Source organism: Carcharodon carcharias, chromosome 17 (assembly GCF_017639515.1).
Source record: "Carcharodon carcharias isolate sCarCar2 chromosome 17, sCarCar2.pri, whole genome shotgun sequence".
Classification (NCBI taxonomy): domain Eukaryota; kingdom Metazoa; phylum Chordata; class Chondrichthyes; order Lamniformes; family Lamnidae; genus Carcharodon; species Carcharodon carcharias.
In genome coordinates this window covers 114,546,681-114,566,746 of record NC_054483.1, presented here as the reverse complement: position 1 = coordinate 114,566,746, position 20,066 = coordinate 114,546,681, and the positions used below count along the sequence as shown (strand labels likewise).

Genomic DNA, 20,066 nt, shown 5'->3' with positions numbered 1-20,066 from the left:
AATAAATAAGCCGAGATAATTTTTAAGAAGACATCAACAACAACAATTTACATTTACATGTTTTACACATATATCCTACAGATTACTATAATAGTCTAGGTGGAGATCAGATGAAACAGAGGAATGAAAAGATTTCCATTGGAATGGCTGTAGAGGCATTGGTCGTTAAATTTATTCAAGGCTGAAATAGATGGCTTTTTAATCAGTAAGGGAATCAAAGGTTATCGGGAAAAGGCAGGAAAGTGGAGTTGAGGATTATCAGATCAGTCACGATCTCATTGAATGGCAGTGCAGACTTGATGGGCTGAATAGCCTACTTCTGCTCCTACATCTTATAGTCTTATGGAATGGAAAGCTAAGAGTATATTAAATAGAATTACATTGCATCAAAGATGATATACTGTTCTTTTTATAGCTGATAAAGAGAAGTATTAACATGACACTGTCTTACTTGTAGTCCTCTACAATGGTCCTTGCTGCCTCTAATGCTTCACTGGAGAGTAGAACATTGCGGGGGTCAGTCACCATGAAGAAGTGCTTGGCTCGCCCCATGAAGGTCCCCTGGTCCCATTGTGGTTCTTTTAAATTAATATCAGATCTCACATCTTGAGACATTTCTTACTGGAGAAAGAAATTTGAAAAATGTCAGCGGCAAACCGTCACAAGCTATAATAACTTCAGTCCAATACATAATTACCTTTTCACAAGCTGTCCAAAGTTTGGGTCATTTGGATATTTTTGGCTTTTGGGGTGGTAGTTATTAAATGTCAGTAAAATTAATTTGATTTTTTAAGATAAATTTTATTCAACTTTTCAAACATGAAAATACAAGAGTTACCAAACTACAAAGTTACCTTAACTCCTTAACGTACACTATTGGTTTGTAAAATATTACAACCTTGAACTTCTCATATAAATGCCATATTTGAGTAGTTATACATATATGTATAATATGTGCACATATATAAAACATTATGTGAACACATAAATACATCCAAACATAATCACTCATATGCTCCTCGTGTTCAGCACCAAAGGTGCTTCCAATAAGCAGGATGTGCCTTTATCTAGCCAACTATTGAGTAATGTCACAAACAAAGACCAAACAGAAATGTATTTATTCTACTGGATATGTCATAAGCCTGTTTATGGACTCCAATATTTCTGACAGCAATAGAACAAACACTATTGGACTAGGGCACAGGCTATGAGGCAGATTTATTAAGAATAGATAAGCAACAACATAGACAATATAGCAGGCTTACAGCAGTATATCAAATGTTAATATTTCCCTTCAAGTACAGAAAGTCACAGACATAATCCTATGCTAATACTCTGCAAGAGATAAATTGAGATACAATCTTTTAATAATAACCGAGTACATGCAAAACCGCTGTGTAGCCCTGGTACCCTTTGAAGTTTGACCAAGAAACAAAAAACATTTCTCTCAAAATCAAATGAAACAGTCAAACAAACATGCAACAGAGGATGCCTGCAACATCTACTGAATACATACTGGAGACCCAAGAACACATGTGTCACTAATATGCATATCCTTTTTGTATTGATGGGCTAGCTGCAGAATAAAGTAATCCATTATGCCAGATAGTTTCAAAATCAATTTTAACTGGTTTTGAAAACTAAATATATTGCAGAGGCAAAATATCTTGCCAGCTAAATACAAAATACGGATCTGATCTGCAGATGCTCCTATATTTCAAGCAGAATACTGAATGTGGCAATGAGCAAAATTTAAAATGACTCTTATTTTCCTTTAGGTGGATATTAAAATACATGAAGCTAAATATTGTGGATGTTGAAAATCTGAAATAAAAAAACTGAAAAAGCTGGAAATACTTCGCAGGTCAGTCAATATCTGTGGAGAGGATCAGGTTGATCCTCAATCTGAAGTTTTAGCTCTGTTTCTCTCTCTACAGATACTGCCAGCATTTCCCGTTTTATATCAAAATTCAAAGATTTACTTATGGTCAGAATGAAGACCAAGAGCTGATCTTCCTCTGTGCTCAGGAAATCTTGACTTGTGCGCTTTCACGGTTCCCATCCCATGTTTGACTTCACACCCATTTCTGTCTTTTCACAATGGGGATCAGTTGGCATCACAGTTTGCGAGCCACTCTGTGGAGTACGTGAGGAGTGTGGGTGTGGAGGTGGGCTGGTTCTCCAACACAGTATCCCAGTTCCCAACATTGTTTAAAAGCCCCTTAAACCTAACCCCTCACCTCCCTCACCAGCCCCCCTCCCTGACAACCCATGTCCCCTCAGATAGCCCATGCCATTCAATGCCACTTCTTCGTTTCCCCCATATATCCTCCATGTACCCTCAGATATCCCAAGCCACATCTATGCCCATGTATCTTCCATGCCCCCTCAGATCACCCATGTGACCTCTATGCCCCCCTGTACCCGCCATTGCCACTCACCAAGTATGCACTATGTACGGTCTTCAAACTGCAGGCAATATCAATGGAAAATTTTTACGTTCCTTAGAAAAAATAAACCTCTCACCATCTAATTTGAACCTACGTCCCCAGAGCATTAGCCTGAGCCTCTGGATTACTAGTCCAGTGAAATTACCACTGCACCACTATCGAGCCCTGTTCTCTCTGCAATACGTGTGAACAAATACTGTTAGAACCATATCTTCCAGGGCAATATTTTCTTTTAAAATTTGGGAAGACATATTAATTGGACACTTGGATTTTTTTTAAAAGGTCATAAGTTCACCTTGAAATGTGAACAACTATGCCTTTTCCTAGAAATTACCTGACCAGCAGAGCACTTGAGGAGGGAGAGCGGATTACTCATTGAACTGCAATCACTGTAATTTATGGAGATAAAACTGGTTTAAAGGCAAAGGCCTGGAGATTTACTAGAATTCACCTGAAAGAGGAGCTTTAAGTTTTGAACTTTTTTTTTAAACTCAGTTGGGAAAGAACTGAGAAAGTGAAGCTGCCCAGCTCACACTCTCCTTGCTTTGCCTGAAATAGAGTGGTTGGTTATCAGTGTCCAGCTAGGAATCCTCATTCTCAGTGGAACTTATCTGTCTTTGGAAACCTGAGAGGCTGAGACAAGAAGGATTGATCTGGCTCTATTTTCGTTCATGCGGAGCCTCTGTTGGTGAGCACCCCTAGGCATCTACTGGGATTAGCGATCTGTCTTCACACAAGGGAGTTCCAGATTGACAGTGTCGAAACTCTGCAAACTTTATCCTTAGTTTTATAAAGTCTTTCTTCATACGTCCATCTCAGCAGAGATCCTATCAGTTTGTCCTTAGTTTGTTTGTGTGTGTGTGCTGGGGAATTTTAAGAGGGATAGATAGTTACACTTGCATATTACAAATTATGTGTTATCCAGTTCTTGCAACTTGTTTTAAGAAAATAAGTTTTGTTTTATAATAAATCAATCATTCTGAATTTATTGAAAGAAGCCTGGTTAAAGTTTCTTTTATTCTCAGTCCAACAGTAGCGAATGTAAGTAATTGGCCATTTTGGTGAGTGAATTAAACTTTTAAACTAATAGGGCAACCTGTAGAGTAGTGGGGCTAGATGAACTGCACTCCTCCCATCCCAGTCGTAACAATACACATGGCTGATTAACGTAAGGGTCAACTTATCTTTATAAGATAGATCCCCATGATGAATCACTGCATTAAAAATACATCTATGTTACAATACAGCATCTAATGGTGACATTCGAAAGCATGAAAACCTTTCATTTACCTTTCAAAATGTTCCAGATTCCTCAGCAGCTTTTCATTTTCTTCATGAGCTCTCAAACCTGACCTGCTTTTAATGGGCTTCCACAATCCCACACCACCAGACAAAAATGGGGTTCAGGTAGAAATCTGACCATTTAAAATGGGGACACAAGCACAACAGGGGCAGGTGTGAGTTTTCCACACTACGGATTCCCACCTGCGAAAAGGTGGCCATGCATGCACTGAAATCTGCGTTCATACTCAGATAAAAATTTGGCCCCCAAACTCTTTATTCATTGCATACACACACTTGCTCATATTAAACTATATCTACATTGAAGAGTCATTAAAACATGGAGAACTTCAATGTTAACCATTCTTCCCTTATCCGAAAGCAGGCACAAGAATATAATAGGGGTAAACTGTCCAATCCTCTCCACCATTTTTAGTAGGTATGGACGTTATGGTAAAGTACCTTGGTCTTTGAGACTACATTCCAACCCAAACTGCAAATGTTAACACTACCAATCTATCAACCCTCCCCTGCACCAGCTGGAGTGAAATCTTCTATTGTCGTGTCAGCTCACAAGGAAATGACTGCAGTACAACACGGAGCTCACATATGATCCCACGATCATTGCATATCAATGCCACCACAACTGACACAAGTCCAATCTACTGGGTCAACGAGAACAATATTCCAATAAAGGACTATTTGTTGACACTAGTAATATTGGCACGTCCTGGGTGATCTATATTCCATTGAATCTTGAAGCACCAGTAGCATCAGAACTGCACATCCTCCTCCTCCCCTAAGAAGGCGTGGAATGCTTGGCAAAAGTACCGCAGTGGCCTCTCATTGCCTTCTGCAGTATGGCTGACCAGAAAACTCTCCCACCTGCCATTAAACCTATTGGAAGGATTTACAGACTAACAATCAACCTGTTTGGCCATGTTATGAACACACCTTCAGTGGCCATCAAGGCCTGGAGTGGGACTTGAATCCAGAGCTGGAGATGTTACCACTGTGCCACAACTGCACATATATGACAGAAAAGATATGATTTGTAATATACTGTGGTGCTCTGAGATTTCAGGCTTTAGAGGTGAATGGCTAGTATAATAACATTGAAAATACTAAAGCTGCATTGATGGGAGTGGACACAAGGTGCCAACGCCACACCATAAAGGTGTAATACATCCTGTTCATTCTGTGGTGCTTTTATATGCAGTGCAACCAGCATTTACTCAACTGAAAATACTCTTCAATTGCAGATAAGTTTTAGTGAACGTTAGCTAAGTATATCTAATTACTATCCAATTGTAGGATCATCCTCTTAACTCTTCCATATTAACAACACGTATCTTTTTTTGCTATTAATAGCCCTAGTCAAATTAATTTTTCATATCCCAAGATAACACTACACTACATGGACAGCTAGTTATAATGGTGTTTCGAGTAAGGGTCATGAGGACTCGAAACGTCAACTCTTTTCTTCTCCACCGATGCTGCCAGACCTGTTGAGTTTTTCCAGGTATTTCTGTTTTTATTTTTCCAGCATCCGCAGTTTTTTGTTTTTAATTATAATGGTACTATTCTTGGACCCTATGGAATTTCAAATCTCTTAATGAAATATTCCTCAGTGCTTTTAATAGCTGAGAGTGGTTAAGTACATTGACACCTGGATCCCTAGTCTCTCTCCATTAAGTTAAGTATTTCCATTTTTCTTTCTTGGGATCCAAAGTGAATAACCTCACAGTTCCCCACATTGATCTCTACTTGCCAATGTTTTGATCAGTCACTTTGGGTGGAATTTTCCATTCCGGGCCTAAGTCCCGTGGCAGGCACAGGAACTGGGAGTGTTTCCCACTGGGAATTCACGCCGAATCATGCAAAGCTGGCCTAATTTATTATTCAGTCAGGGGTTTTCCGACATATCGCATGGCAGGATGGGCTGGATGGTGTGCATCCCGCCATTGTATCCTGGCACCATATTTAAAACGCACCTGGACATCAACTTCATCCATACCCACCGCTGAAGGAGGTGACCACCCACCAATCACAGGGATCTCCAGCCCCCAAATTTGGTGACACTTCCCTCGAAGTGCTGCTCAATGCAGTAGAGGCCAGGAGGGTCATCCTCTACCACGAGGACGGAAGGAGGAGGCTGAGCTGTCTGACCAACCCTGCATGGGATAAAGTCACCAAGGTGGTCAGTGCCCAGGGCCTCCACGGGAGAACTGCCCTGCAGTGCCAGAAATGGGTGAATGACCTCAACTGTACCGCCAGGGTAAGTGAACACTCAACTGCTCACACTCACTTCACTGAATGGTAGAGGTGACATGAGCCTCAGTGGCAAGGGCACCATCTGTACAGCCCAAGCACACAAGAGCTACTCAACTTGATAAGGTGACGCCTCATAGCCCCACTGCAGCCCATCTAGTCTGCAGGTGGAGAGGCCACTGTGGGTCCCTGACCCTCCCACACAGTGGGCTCAGATGCTGTCTGGGAGGGGAGGGGGTTAGGCGTTGAGGGCACCAGCAAGTACTATTAATGACATGCCTCTGTGAGCCTAATTCCTTCTATCAGCATGAGCTCACCGCTCTGGAGGGTTCTGCCCCAGAACTCTTGTGGCCGACCTGCAGGGCATCACAACCCAGTGGGTTATTTATAAGACTGGAAGCATGAGAAAGATACCTGAAACCCAATAGCTCTCAACCCCATCTTCTCCCTTTGCACAGGAAAAGGTGAGGCACAACAGGAGGTAGAGGGAGAGAATTTGGAAGGGGCCCGGTCTGACCTCAAGAACCTTACTGAGTCCAAGGAGCGGACAACCCAGCTGGCAGAGGAGGAACCGGACCGAGCCTGTGCGGATAGAGAGATTGACAGGCAGCCTCCATCCAGAAAGGATTCACGCATAATGTAGTCAGTTAGAAACCTAAGGGTCATGCGTTCCTCCATGTTGCAGGCAGCTCATACAGATGCAATCACTCGCTCTCTACTCTCTCACTTACAGTTACCAGCAGGAAGAGGAGAAGGGTAGACAAGGAAACCCTGTCCAGCAGGTCCTCCAGCCCACATAGGACCGAGGACATAGGGAAGGAGGATGAAAGTGCACCTGTGGAGGCATCACAGCAGTCGCCTGCACCCTCCACCAGCATGGAGACACACACCTCGATGTGCACTAGATATAATTCGGGCAGGGTTTCACATTCTGGTGGTCACTGCATGGACATGCGTCCACAGCAAGGGGAGACAGGGTCATCCAAGCTCACCAGCACCCGGAGGACTGCTGGAGAAGAGGCATCGGCGACGTTCAAGTCGGAAGATGAACCTCTAGGATCAACCTTGCATGAGATGCTGGAGAAGCTGCAAGTGGTGGGGAACATCAAGCAGAGATGTTGGAGGCCCTCAGCAGAGTGGCACGTGAGGCAGAGGAGTCTGGCCGCCTGCTGGTTGATGAAGTGGTGTCGACATGTGTGCACATCGAGGGCTCCATGTGGAGGGTGGCGGATGCCATGGAGAACCTGGTCCAGTAGAATGCCCAGTTTCTGCTGGTGATTTCTGCAGACCCACAATCCATCGCTGGAGCCGTGGGTGTGCTATTGCAGTGGCTACGCAAGAGGGGGAACAGGGCACCTCAATCTTCTTCCAGGTGCCCCTTCTCTACAAGGAGTCAGGCAGAGGCAGGCCCGCAGGCACCCAAAGAGGAGGAGTGGCTATTGGACATCCTTACGGTCTCCACTTAGGACTCTCTGGAGGTGTCCAGCCCTTCGGAATGCCCCTTGCCTGTGAACCCTTCAGCTCCATCTTCTGTAACCGCAGAGGGAGCAGCTGCCCCAAAGCAGGACAGCCAAAGTAAGCTGGGGCCCTCCAGGCCTCAGGTCTCCAGAGGACAGCCGCCAAATTCATCCAAGGGCCAACTGGTCAGCAGACTGCCTCTGCTCCTGCAGATGTCAGGGAGCACCTAGAAGTGGTAGGGAACTGAAGATTAAAAAGTTATGATTTCACATGTGGCTGTTATGGGTGCACAATGTTTGTTAATGTTATTATGCTTTTGTAAATTGAGTACACTTGCACTTTAATATGATCTGATGTGGTTTATTTGCATCTCATGGTCCTTATGCCTGCGTCCCCCCCACAACCAGGCTAGGTCTATGTGCCCGGGGATCATGTACGTGCAGGGAGGCAAAGATATTTGAGCCCTTGCAAGCCGTGTGTAAGAAGCTTTCCATGTACACACACATCTGTTCCCCTAGCATTGTAAGCACTACATTCTTGGGTTCCCCTTCAGTTGTCCAGCTGAGATGACCTGCCACTACGCCCACCTCCACTGACCCAACTCTCATCCAGCATCTCGAGATCTCCACCATGAGGATCTTCATAGTTGCAAGCGGCCATTGTTTGCGTAACGTTTGATGTGCAGTCCAAGACCTTTACTCCTCCCCCTGTGAGCCACACCTGACCCCTGCCCCCCCACCATGACCCACATCCTACTCCCCTCATAACCACTGACCCATCCAGCTGTGGCATTTGACCTTCCTATAGTTATCCTTCAACCCACCCCTATGACCCTCCACAATCCCAACCTTCTCGAGAAGCTCACCCCCATGACAGTTGATCTGTCCCCCCTCATTCTGCCAACTCCCGGAATCTGCTTTTCCTTCTGTATCTCCTCCAACAACCCTCACCGTCCCTTCACCCATCACTGCCGAACCATCACCCTCCCCACTGCCCCTTTACCCTCACCATCCCTTCTTATCACCAATTCCCTCAGTATGCGCCCCAGGACTCATCAGTTGACACCATAGCACCCTCCCTCTGAACCCCTTTTCCCTCTTCCGCTCCATACCCATTCACACCTGTAGAACACATCCCCTGACAACACTCCACCACAGACTCCCACTCCATACCAGCTCACTCGCAACTTCTCTCTCTTTCCCCTACCACTCCCAACCTCTCCTATCCCCCTTTGTTCTCCACACCCGCCAAATCTTTTCATTCCTCTCCTCCCGTTTAATCCATTCCCCCACAGCACAGAAGATCGCCACCTAACAGTACCTCATGCAGCCATCCACTTGCAGTGAGAGGATCCACCTCCTGGAAGCTCCAGCAGTGAGAGGATCCACCTCCTGGGAGCTCCTGCAGTGAGAAGATCCACCTCCTGGAAGCTCCTGCAGTGAGAAGATCCACCTCCTGGAAGCTCCTGCAGTGAGAAGATCCACCTCCTGGAAGCTCCTGCAGTGAGAAGATCCACCTCCTGGAAGCTCCTGCAGTGAGAAGATCCACCTCCTGGAAGCTCCTGCAGTGAGAGGATCCACCTCCTGGAAGCTCCTGCAGTGAGAAGATCCACCTCCTGGAAGCTCCTGCAGTGAGAAGATCCACCTCCTGGAAGCTCCTGCAGTGAGAAGATCCACCTCCTGGAAGCTCCTGCAGTGAGAAGATCCACCTCCTGGGAGCTCCAGCAGTGAGAAGATCCACCTCCTGGAAGCTCCTGCAGTGAGAAGATCCACCTCCTGGAAGCTCCTGCAGTGAGAAGATCCACCTCCTGGAAGCTCCTGCAGTGAGAAGATCCACCTCCTGGAAGCTCCTGCAGTGAGAGGATCCACCTCCTGGAAGCTCCTGCAGTGAGAGGATCCACCTCCTGGAAGCTCCTGCAGTGAGAGGATCCACCTCCTGGAAGCTCCTGCAGTGAGAGGATCCACCTCCTGGAAGCTCCTGCAGTGAGAGGATCCACCTCCTGGAAGCTCCTGCAGTGAGAGGATCCACCTCCTGGAAGCTCCTGCAGTGAGAGGATCCACCTCCTGGAAGCTCCTGCAGTGAGAGGATCCACCTCCTGGAAGCTCCTGCAGTGAAAGGATCCACCTCCTGGAAGCTCCAGCAGTGAGAAGATCCACCTCCTGGAAGCTCCTGCAGTGAGAGGATCCACCTCCTGGAAGCTCCTGCGGTGAGAGGATCCACCTCCTGGAAGCTCCTTCGGTGAGAAGATCCACCTCCTGGAAGCTCCTGCAGTGAGAGGATCCACCTCCTGGAAGCTCCTGCAGTGAGAAGATCCACCTCCTGGAAGCTCCTGCAGTGAGAGGATCCACCTCCTGGAAGCTCCTGCAGTGAGAAGATCCACCTCCTGGAAGCTCCTGCAGTGAGAGGATCCACCTCCTGGAAGCTCCTGCAGTGAGAAGATCCACCTCCTGGAAGCTCCTGCAGTGAGAAGATCCACCTCCTGGAAGCTCCTGCAGTGAGAGGATCCACCTCCTGGAAGCTCCTGCAATGAGAAGATCCACCTCCTGGAAGCTCCTGCAGTGAGAAGATCCACCTCCTGGAAGCTCCTGCAGTGAGAGGATCCACCTCCTGGAAGCTCCTGCTGTGAGAAAATGCATGTGGTTGATGCTCCAGCCACCCACTGCTGCAGATGCTGTTCCAGGTCAATGGAGGCCTCCACCCTCCAATGTCCGCAAGCTGCCCCAGGCCTTCTTTCAGGTAAGTACCGACAAGTTCATGCTACGTTGGTCCAGATGTATTCCGGACTGGGGTGATTTCCTGCTGGCAGTGCAGATAATTGCACGGGGGGGGAACAATTCCATCATCTGCATCCCATTAACGGAATGTGAAACGGCTTCATGCCTGCCTCTGGCAGGAATAGCAATCCACCATTACATGCAGGAACACACATTCCTGTTGGCATGAAACCAATTTTCAGCTCCTGCCATATGCCCCCCCCACCCCACCCACCCGCCCGCACCCCCTCCCCGACCACCGCCCATTAAACCCACCACTTTTGGGACTGGAAAATCCTGGCCTTAATCTATCTCTGTAACCTCCTGCTCCCACAGTCAGCAGTGGCTCAGTTTACAACATTGTCCTTTTTGAGTCAGAAAGTTATGGATTCAATTCCCACTCCAGATACATGTGCACAAAAATCTAAAAAGATTTCTGTACTGTCGGAAGTGTCATCTTTCAGATGAGATATTAAACTGAGGATCAGTCTACCCTCCCAGGTGGATGTAAAAGATCCTATTGCACTATTTGAAGAGGAACAGATGAATTCCCTTCAGTTTCCTGGTCAATATTATACCTCAAAGAACATCACTAAAAAAAATAGATTGCTTGATCACTGAGGAAGCTTCCTATGCACAAACTGGTTGCTATGTTTCCTATATCGCAAAAGTGACAAGAAATTTTGGTCGTCATAATATAAAAAAAATATAGAAACACTGGAAAAGAGAAGATTTACAAGGGTGATACAAGAAATACATGGGTATACATAACAACACAGGATTGACAGCCTGGGTTTCTTATCTCTTGGAAAAAAAAGACTGAGGGGTGACCTAATAAAGTTCTTTAAAATTATGAAAGGTTTTGATAGAGCGGACAGAGAGAGAATGTTTCCTCTTCTGGGGAAGAGCACAACTAGAGGTTGCGCTCACCAGGCTTGCACTCCTCCCCTTGCCCGCACAGGCAGCACTCAGCGCTGCCACTTGTTTTCGTTCTGGGTGGGCCTTAATTGGCCCGATTGTGGGCGGTGGTCGGCTTCCCAACCACTCCTGCTTGCCCCCGCCGAGCCAGCATGCCAAGGGCAAAATTCTGCCCATAACTATCGCCAATGTCCCAGATTCCTCCAACCCTGGGCACTGGCAGGATAGCCTCACCAAAAGTGGAGACACAATGGGATACAGTCTGGTGAGAGTAGCCCTGATTGTTGACTGCATGAAATATTGTGGATTTAACTCAAACAGGGATAAGGAAACTCCTGTTGATTATCACCTACTGTCCTCCCTCGGCTGAAGAATCATTACTCATCCATATTGAACAGCTTTTGGAGGAAACCCTAAGGGCAGTAAGGACACAAAATGTACTATGATTGGGACCTTCAATGTCCATCACCTAGAGTAGCTCAGTGGTACCACCGTTGGCTGAACCCTGAAGGACATAGATGCTGGACTAAGCTTGGCTTTATCCTCACCAATCTATCTGTCCTGGATGCCTCAGTCCATGACAACATTATTAGGAGTGACCATCACACAGTCCCTGTAGGGGTTGTCAACAATGCTATACAGCAGCCATTACTCACCAACAACCTACTCATCAATGCTCAGTTTGGGTTCCATCAGGACTGTTTGGTTCTAGACCTCATTTTTTATCATAATGTTGAAATCTGACATTCCTACCAATATAAAATTAACTTTTCAGAGCTAGATGAATTGTTCAGCAGAGTTATGATTTAGTATGGCATTAAAAACCCAGATGCACCTTTTTGAACCATGTAACAATTTCAGGGTTTTTTTTTTAAAGTGATATTACAGCATAAAAGTGAAAGTTCACATCTGTTAGGGGAGAGACGGTAGTATAGTAATGTCACTAGACTAGTAATCCAAAGACCCAGGCTAATACTCTAGGGGCATAGGTTCAAATCTCACAATTTGAATTCAATTAATAAATCTGGAATATAAAGCTAGTAATGGTGACCATGACAACCATCAATGATTATCGTAAAAACCCATCTAGTTCACTATAATGTCCTTCAGGGAAGAAAATCTACCATCCTTACCTGTTCTGGCAGGTAAGACTCCAGACCCACAGTGGTGTGGTTGACTCTTAACTGCCCTCTGAAATGGCCTAGCAAGCCACTCAGTTCAAGGACAATTAGGGATGGTCAGTAAATGCCAGTCACGACCACATCCCATGAAAGAATAAAGGAAAAATAGACAAAGCAATTTCTGAGAATTGCCATGTATGAGGACTTCAATACCACACCCTGTGGAGGAACAGAGAATCACAAAAAACAAATTCCAGTTTTCCACATTTAACTGCAGACGTGCAGATGCAAAAAAAACTATCAGTTTCACAATGTTAATGACAGCAAACACTGACAGTTTTGCCATCATTACAACTGCAAAACTGCTTAGTGAGTACAAAGTCTTTAATTATACTATATATAAAGCAAGTTAACAAGAGAGAGACTGAATCTACAATGGCATAGCAGTTACACAAATGGGGCATTTTTTGGAAATCCAAGGATATATAAACCCCGTGAAAGTTCACCAGCAATCTAAGAGGGAAACAATCTCAAGCTGTTGCTGATTCCTCGTTCACCCAAGTTGCAAAATTGCTGGGAGTTGTTGGATGTGAGGAAAGGGGCTTTTTTTTTTCAGATGATGGGTAAACATTTAATGCATACATGAAAACCTGCATGCCATGCCTCCTTGCCTCACGAAGAAGTTAATAACCAAGTGTACATATATATATATATATATATATACACACACACACATGAATCCAGTGCTCTGATTAAGCAATATTGAACTAAAGCAGGGCATTACAATTACTTGTGACCTTGAATTTCTAGTGGGAAGCAATGCAAGTTCAACAAAGCCTGCATGGGAAATAGGAAATAGACAGCAATGGATGGTAAATAGAAGTCAATGGCCAATCTTCACAGAGAGTGCAGTTAATGTGCATTTCCTATTACAATAATTAGAAGATTGCTCAGAGCTCAGGGGTTGTTAGTCAGACTGTCAAACCAATGGTATGGCCTGAATAATTAAAATTACGCTACTGGCCTGGATTGTTCACTGATAAATACCTAGAGTTATTGAAATACTTACTGACTTGCCTTTGACTGTTTAGTGAGGACCGAGAGAGACAATAACACACACACACAATCTGTACCTTCTAGCCCAGCGACCCTGGCTCCCTGGCACTGCAACCTAACCCCGCGGTGGCAACTGTGTTGACCGACAGGGCGCTCCCGCCACTGAGCGGCGCCGGGGAGCTCCCCGCCAGCCAATCGGGGGTGGGTGGGGGGGTGGGGGGGGCGGGACCAGGCCGCCGGGGAGTCAGCAGGTTAGATTGGCCGGGAGTGGAAGGCGGCGCCCGGGAGGCCTGCGCACTGATTGGCTGCTGCTTTCCAGCCCCGCCCCCTCCACTGCTGCCTGGGGAGGTCAGGTCAGGGATGCTTTGGGTCTGGAGTGTGAGATGTTGGGGGGTGGGAGCACAGCAATAAGCTGGTGCTGTTTTTTTTAAAAAAGGGCCCATCACTTGCAAAGATCATCATCATGCATTAGTAAACTAAAAATAATTTGCATGCATACTCCTTAGATACAGGGATGGGTGCCAGAGGATGGGAGAATTGCAAAAGCTACATCCATATGACAAAAGGGGTTTAAGGATGTTACGCCTTTTTTCAAAAAAGCATATAAGGATGAACTCAGCAGCAAAGGCCTGTCAATTTAACCTCAGTAGTGGGAAAGCTTCCAGAAATGATGATTTGTGAGAAAATTAACAGTTACTTGGACAAATAGGGATTAATTAATTAAAGCCAGCACAGATTGGTTAAGAGCATAACATGTTTAATTTGATTGAGTTTTTGATGAGGTAACAGAAATGGCTGTTGTGGGCAACGCAGTTGTTGTAGTATATAGGGTCGTTCCAAAAGGCATTTGATAAAGTGCCACAATAGGCTTGTTAGCAAAGTTAAATCCAATGAAATAACAGGGGCAGCTGTGGCATGGATATGATGTTTGCTGAGTGACAGGAAATAGAGAGTAGTGGTGAACAGTAGTTTTTCAGACCGGAGGAAGATATATAGTGGGGTTTCCCAGAGGTTGGTATTAGGACCACTGCTTTTCTTGATATATATGTGATAAGCCACTCAGTTCCAGGGAAGTTAGGGATGGTCAATAAATGCTGGCCTTGCCAGTGACACCAACATCTCATGAAAGAATAAATTTTTAAAAAGATACACAGCAGCCAATTTGCAGTCATCAAAGTTCCAGAAACACCAATGAGACAAATAACCAGATAATCTAATTATTTTTAGTGATGTTAGTTGAGGGATAATGTTAGCCAGGAAACTGGGAGAGCTCTCCTGTTCTTCTAATAATGCCATGAGATCTTTTACACATACCTAGGAGAGCATGTTTAATGTCTCATCAGGAAAATAGCATCACCAGCAATCCAATACCCCTTCGGTACTGCACTGAAGTGTCATCCCAGAATATACAACCAAATCCACCAAAAGTGGTTGCTGGAGGTCAGTCACCTCAGCTCCAGGACATCACTGCAGGAGTTCCTCAGGGTGGTGTCCTCAGCCCAACCATCTTCAGCTGCTCATCAATGACCTATCTTCCGTCATAAAGTCAGAAGTGGGGATGTTCGCTGATGATTGCAAATGTTCAGCACCATTTGCAACTTCTCAGATACTGAAACAGTCGATGTCCAAATGCAGCAAGACCTGGACAATATCCAGGCTTGGGCTGACAAGCGGCAAGTAACATTCACGCCACACAAGTGCCAAGTAATGACCATCTCCAACAAGAGAGAATCTAACCATCGCCCCTTGATGTTCAATGGCATTAAAATCACTGAATCCCCCACTATCAACATCCTGGGGGTTACCATTGACCAGAAACGGAACTGGACTAGCCATATAAATACTGTGGCTACAATAGCAGGTCAGAGATTAGGAATCCTGAGATGAGTAACTCACCTCCTGACTCCCCAAAGCCTGTCCACCATCTACAAGCTACAAGTCAGGAGTGTGATGGAAATCTCCCCACTTGCCTTGATGAATGCAGCTCCCACAACACTCAGAAGCTCAACACCATCCAGGACAAAGCAGCCCACTTGATTGGCACCACATCCACAAACATTCACTACCTCCACCACTGACGCACAGTAGCAGCAGTGTGTACCATTTAGTGTACCACAGCAGGAATTCACCAAGGCTCCTTAGACAGCACCTTCTAGACTCACGATCGCTACCATCTAGAAGGACAAGGGCAGCAGATACATGGGAACACCACCACCTGGAAGTTCCCTTCTGAATCACTCACCATCTGACTTGGAAATATATTGCTGTTCCTTCACTGTCGCAGGGTCAAAATTGTGGAACCCCCTTCCTGACAGCATTGTGGGTGTACCAACACCACAGGCACTGCAGCGGTTCAAGAAGACAGCTCACTACTACCTACTCAAGGGCAACTGGGGATGGGCAATAAATGCTGGCCCTGCCAGTGGTGCCCACATTCTATAAATGAATTTAAAACAATCTCTAGAGTGAGCCTTGAAACCTTTAATCCTCTGATTTAAAGGTACAAGTCCTACCAATGAATCCCAGCTGATGCCCAGGTTTGATGCCTAAATGCATCCTCAGTCAGGATAGGTTAAAGAAATCTGTAGATTTAGCTAGCTGCAAAAGAAAAGACTGTTTATCAGCAGTTTTCAGGCTAAAAGAGTTGATTACCTGTGTCAATTTTTCTGAATGTTCTTAAATGAGCACTAATCTGCCACTTAGGGGCCCGAGAACAGAAAGTTATAATGTATTGTATGTGATCAGCTTTTCGGGAGGAGTGAGATATTAGTTGAAATCACTGGAAGAATGAAGGTTGGCAGAGTTTGGAGGCAACTGCAATAACAGGAACAGTCAGAAAGTATCTAACGGGAAAACACAGAGAGAAAGAGAACAGCAACAAGCAAATGAAGAGTGTGTCATAAAAGATTACAATTCCGGAAACATTGGAAAATTCCTGGAATTTAATGTAATAAAAAGAGAATTTGACTTAGTCACCATAGAAACCAGTAGCCCTGACAAATGTCCATTTTATTTTCATAATTTATTTTCATTAAAGCTGAATTACGATGAGGAACAATATGTTTTACATAATATATCTGCTATGTAAAAATGATTAAAGGCAGTTTCAAAGTATAATAAAAAGGAGCATTAAAATCACAAACATAGAAGGAGGCCCTTTGACCCATAGTGCCTACCAAAGGGCCCCCCATTACTCCCACTCTCCTGACTCATACACTGTGGTCCTCCAAATGTTGCTTTTTTAATGTATTTTTCCTTATCATTTGAAAATTATATTGAATCCACTTCCACCACTTTGTCACGTTCAGATTATAATTCAGATTCCAGGTCATAACAATTCACTGAAAGAAAAAAAACTCTCAACTCTCCCCTGGTATTTTTGCCAAATATCTTAAATGTCTGCCCTCTAGTTACTGATCCATCTGTCAGTGGAAACAGTTTCTCCCTAGCTATTCTATCAAATCCTCTCACAATCTTGAACATAAATGCATTTCAATTCTGAGACAAACTTAGATTGATCCAAGCAAAGTTACAGTATTTGAAATGGTTTGCATAAATATTAGTAGACAAATGAAAAGCATTTGCTGACTTACATGTCAATTTAAAATATTAAATACTTGTCATTTATTTTGGTAATTTGAAGAGATACATTTAAGAAGAAAAACAAAAAGGTTTAGGATACTTTGGCTTAAATTATGAAATTAGTGACGTAAGTTAAAACCTTCCGCAACATTGAACACATTAAATGTATATAACATACTGATGTATTTTAATTAGTAAAATGTTAGATTAATATGAAAGCAGATTAAGGTGGAATGCATTACATTATAAGATCATTAAGTACATATAAGGCCCTCAATATTAAGTAAATTTGTTTATCGACAATTAAAAAATAACAATGGCATGCATTTATATTAATTTCGATTTTTTAAAAGTACGGTTTAATGCAGCTAATTACAAACTGTAACATTACAGGCCCTGAGCAATATTCTACATAATTATCTTTGAAACTGGCATAATGCAATTCCACTGCAATTACAATTTAGGATCTGTTTAGCAGCGAAGGGATGACGTACTCAGATAATGACAGTTGCTGAGCACAAATCTCCAGGAATCGAGATAATAATGCTCAAGGTATTATGAGTATGCAGAGACAAAGCAGATTAAACCATTCATTGAATTCAAGTGTGAAATGTAATAATCTAACATGTTAATTGTTCTGTGATGTTTGGAGGAGGTGCTCAGTGAGACTAATCTGAAGTGAGAGGCGCAGCTCCTCCTGAGGAGAAATAAATTTTAGTCATAATTCCACAGGAAACTATTTAAAAACAAACTCCAGCTATAGCTACTGCAAAAACAAACATCCTCCAGTTAGCAAAAAGACCTAAGGAATGGATTCAAACAATATGTGAAATCTTTATCTACAGTTCACAAAAAATTGTATGTTTTGGGTACACACTCAATCTAACATTGTTTAATTTTAGTCAATATCAATTCCTCTAAGTTTCATTTGAGAAATAGAACATCAAAATTTCAGAATTTCAGAATAGTAAAGCTATATTTGTTGGTAAAAATTGACCTATTATTTGCATTTAAGTTTTATTCCTTTAATGTGGAATGATTTATATAAAAAAATAGTTTAGGCAGGCTGTATTGTTTCGTGTCTTGCTTGAGGTGTGAAGCAGATAATTATTTAATATTCCTGAAGGGTCCTGCCATATATTTTAAATGAATCAGGGAACGTGCTGTTATCTATCTTTTCCAGTAAAGTATGTTATATAATTTTAGGTCTCATGTTAATCTTGGGAGAAGATCTGTTAATCTGATATCTCTGCAGAAATATTCTATCCCTTGAATTACAACACAAACCCACTAGGGGAATGACCAAGGGATCGCCATTTGATTTTTGTCAGAAAAGGAGAGTAAATTACCAGCCGTAATATGTTTAGTAAGAACGAAAATACTTCCATGGGTATAGTTGCTGTTTCTGCAGATATAAATTAGATGTTTGACACCAGTCCTACTTACAAGGTACCAACTCATCATACCAGTTTAGCTGTGTCATAAGAAATTTTAAAGATCTCACAATGAAGGTTTAATGAAAATTTCAGGAAGGTGGTCCGGAATCATCTGCTCCCATTGGCGGAGGACATCATGGCGGGTGGGGGGCGGTGTGGAGAATTCGGCCGGAGGGTCAGAAATCAGTTTCACACCAGCGTTAAATCATAGCGGGATCATCTGATGAAGTCCGCTATGGTGGATCGCGAATCCCGCTGGAGGCCAGCGTGAATCCGATTTGCATCCCGTTAATGGGATGCAGAGCAAGGCCCAACCAGAATCATCCCCCCTCATCCCCCCACACCCAATTTACCGTTACGCCAGTGGGAAAACATTTTGGTCCAGAACACATCTGGAAAAGCGTGATGTGTAGAAGTCAGGACTTACCTTTAGGACCTTGCTCAGATCACAGTCATCCGAGGAGAAGATGCTAGGGCCCTACAGTTACCGGACACTGGAGGAACATGAGTATTGCATGCACATGATTCCACCACGAAGCAGCTCTCGGAAGGTGGGAGGTCTCCACACAGTAGTTTTGACTTCTCTGAGGCTTCGGACATTCATGGACTTCGCCATGGGCTTGCACCACCTTTCATAGTCTCCATTGATGCTTCAGGCCTACTTCGGAACTTCACGGACTTCACCATGGGCTAGTAAGGATGATTGGCAGGGGCGGGGGAGTGAGGGAGAGGAGGGTCTAAGTGTATGTGGGAGAGGAAGGTGTCGGGAAGTGAGGTTGGGAGCAGACGGAACAAAGATGTCAGGGATATGAGATTGGAAGAGGAGAACGAAGGTGTCAGGGGTGTGAGGTTGGAAGAGGGAAAAGAGCGTCGGGGGGTGAGGTTGGGAGGGGGAAGGAGGGTGCCTGGGGAGAGGAAGGAGTACAGGAAGACGGTATAACAGGGAAGAATGCTGCAAGTGGGAGGTAGCAGTAAGGGGGGAGGAAGGTGTAGAGGAGGGAATTCGGAGGGGGGAAGGTGTCCGGGGAAAGGAAGGAGGGGAAGATGTCCAGGGGAAGGATGGTGTTTGGAAGGGGAAGGTGTCCAGGGGGAGGAAGGAGTTCAGCAGGGGAAAGGTGTCCAGGTGGAGGAAGGAGGTCGGGGTGGGGGGGAAATGAGCTTGGAGGGGGAAAGGTGTCTGGGGAGAGGAGGGAGTTCAGGGGGTGGGAATGGTGTCCGGAGGGAGGAGGGAGTAAGGATGGAGGAAGGAATAAGGGTGGAGGAAGGAGTAATGGGGATAGAATGTCCATGTGAATGTGCAGTGGAGTCAATGAATGCTAACACAGGGAGGGCGTGGTAAGAGGGAATGGTGAGTTTGATAGGGGTCAGAGGGAGCAGTAGTTTGGGAGGGTGAGGGTGCTTCAGTACCAGTAAAAGTGTCGGTGAGGGTGGTTGGTGGGGACATGGAGGCTAACATGAACCCTGGGATGGGAAGGCGTTCGGGGAGGTCAATGTGGATGGGGTTGGATTTTCAGGAAGGTAGGGAATGTGGGCGTTCACCTGGATATCCTGGAATGACAAGGGTTCAGGCTGTAGGGTAATGGTGGGGAGGTGGGAGGTGATGGGGGGGAAAGGACATTGGTGACTGCGGTGGGGGGGGAAAGGATGGGGGGAAAAAATCAAAAACGTAATGTGCAAATCGAAAGTGAGCAAAGCCTCGTGTTGGACAGACACAGATGCTGCATGGGAAATGCAGTCAGC

The 20,066-nt window shown here is 44.8% G+C and overlaps 1 protein-coding gene across 3 annotated transcripts in view; it reads right to left on the bottom strand.

Annotated features, from left to right (window-relative positions):
- Window positions 1–13,472, bottom strand: part of sfxn3 (sideroflexin 3) — a 63,947-nt gene extending 50,475 nt beyond the window's left edge. Inside the window, exons 1-3 of one of the 3 annotated variants that reach the window (XM_041210511.1) lie at window positions 13,386–13,454; window positions 3,741–3,865; window positions 452–621 (exon numbers count right to left, since the gene is read on the bottom strand). In XM_041210511.1, coding sequence (XP_041066445.1) covers window positions 452–615 — 164 coding nt within the window. In that variant the 5' untranslated portion in view covers window positions 616–621; window positions 3,741–3,865; window positions 13,386–13,454. Of the gene's footprint in view, window positions 1–451; window positions 622–3,740; window positions 3,866–13,321 lie in introns of all 3 variants that reach the window. The other 2 variants (XM_041210512.1, XM_041210510.1) reach the window with 2 other exon arrangements.
- Window positions 13,473–20,066: the final 6,594 nt, after the last annotated feature.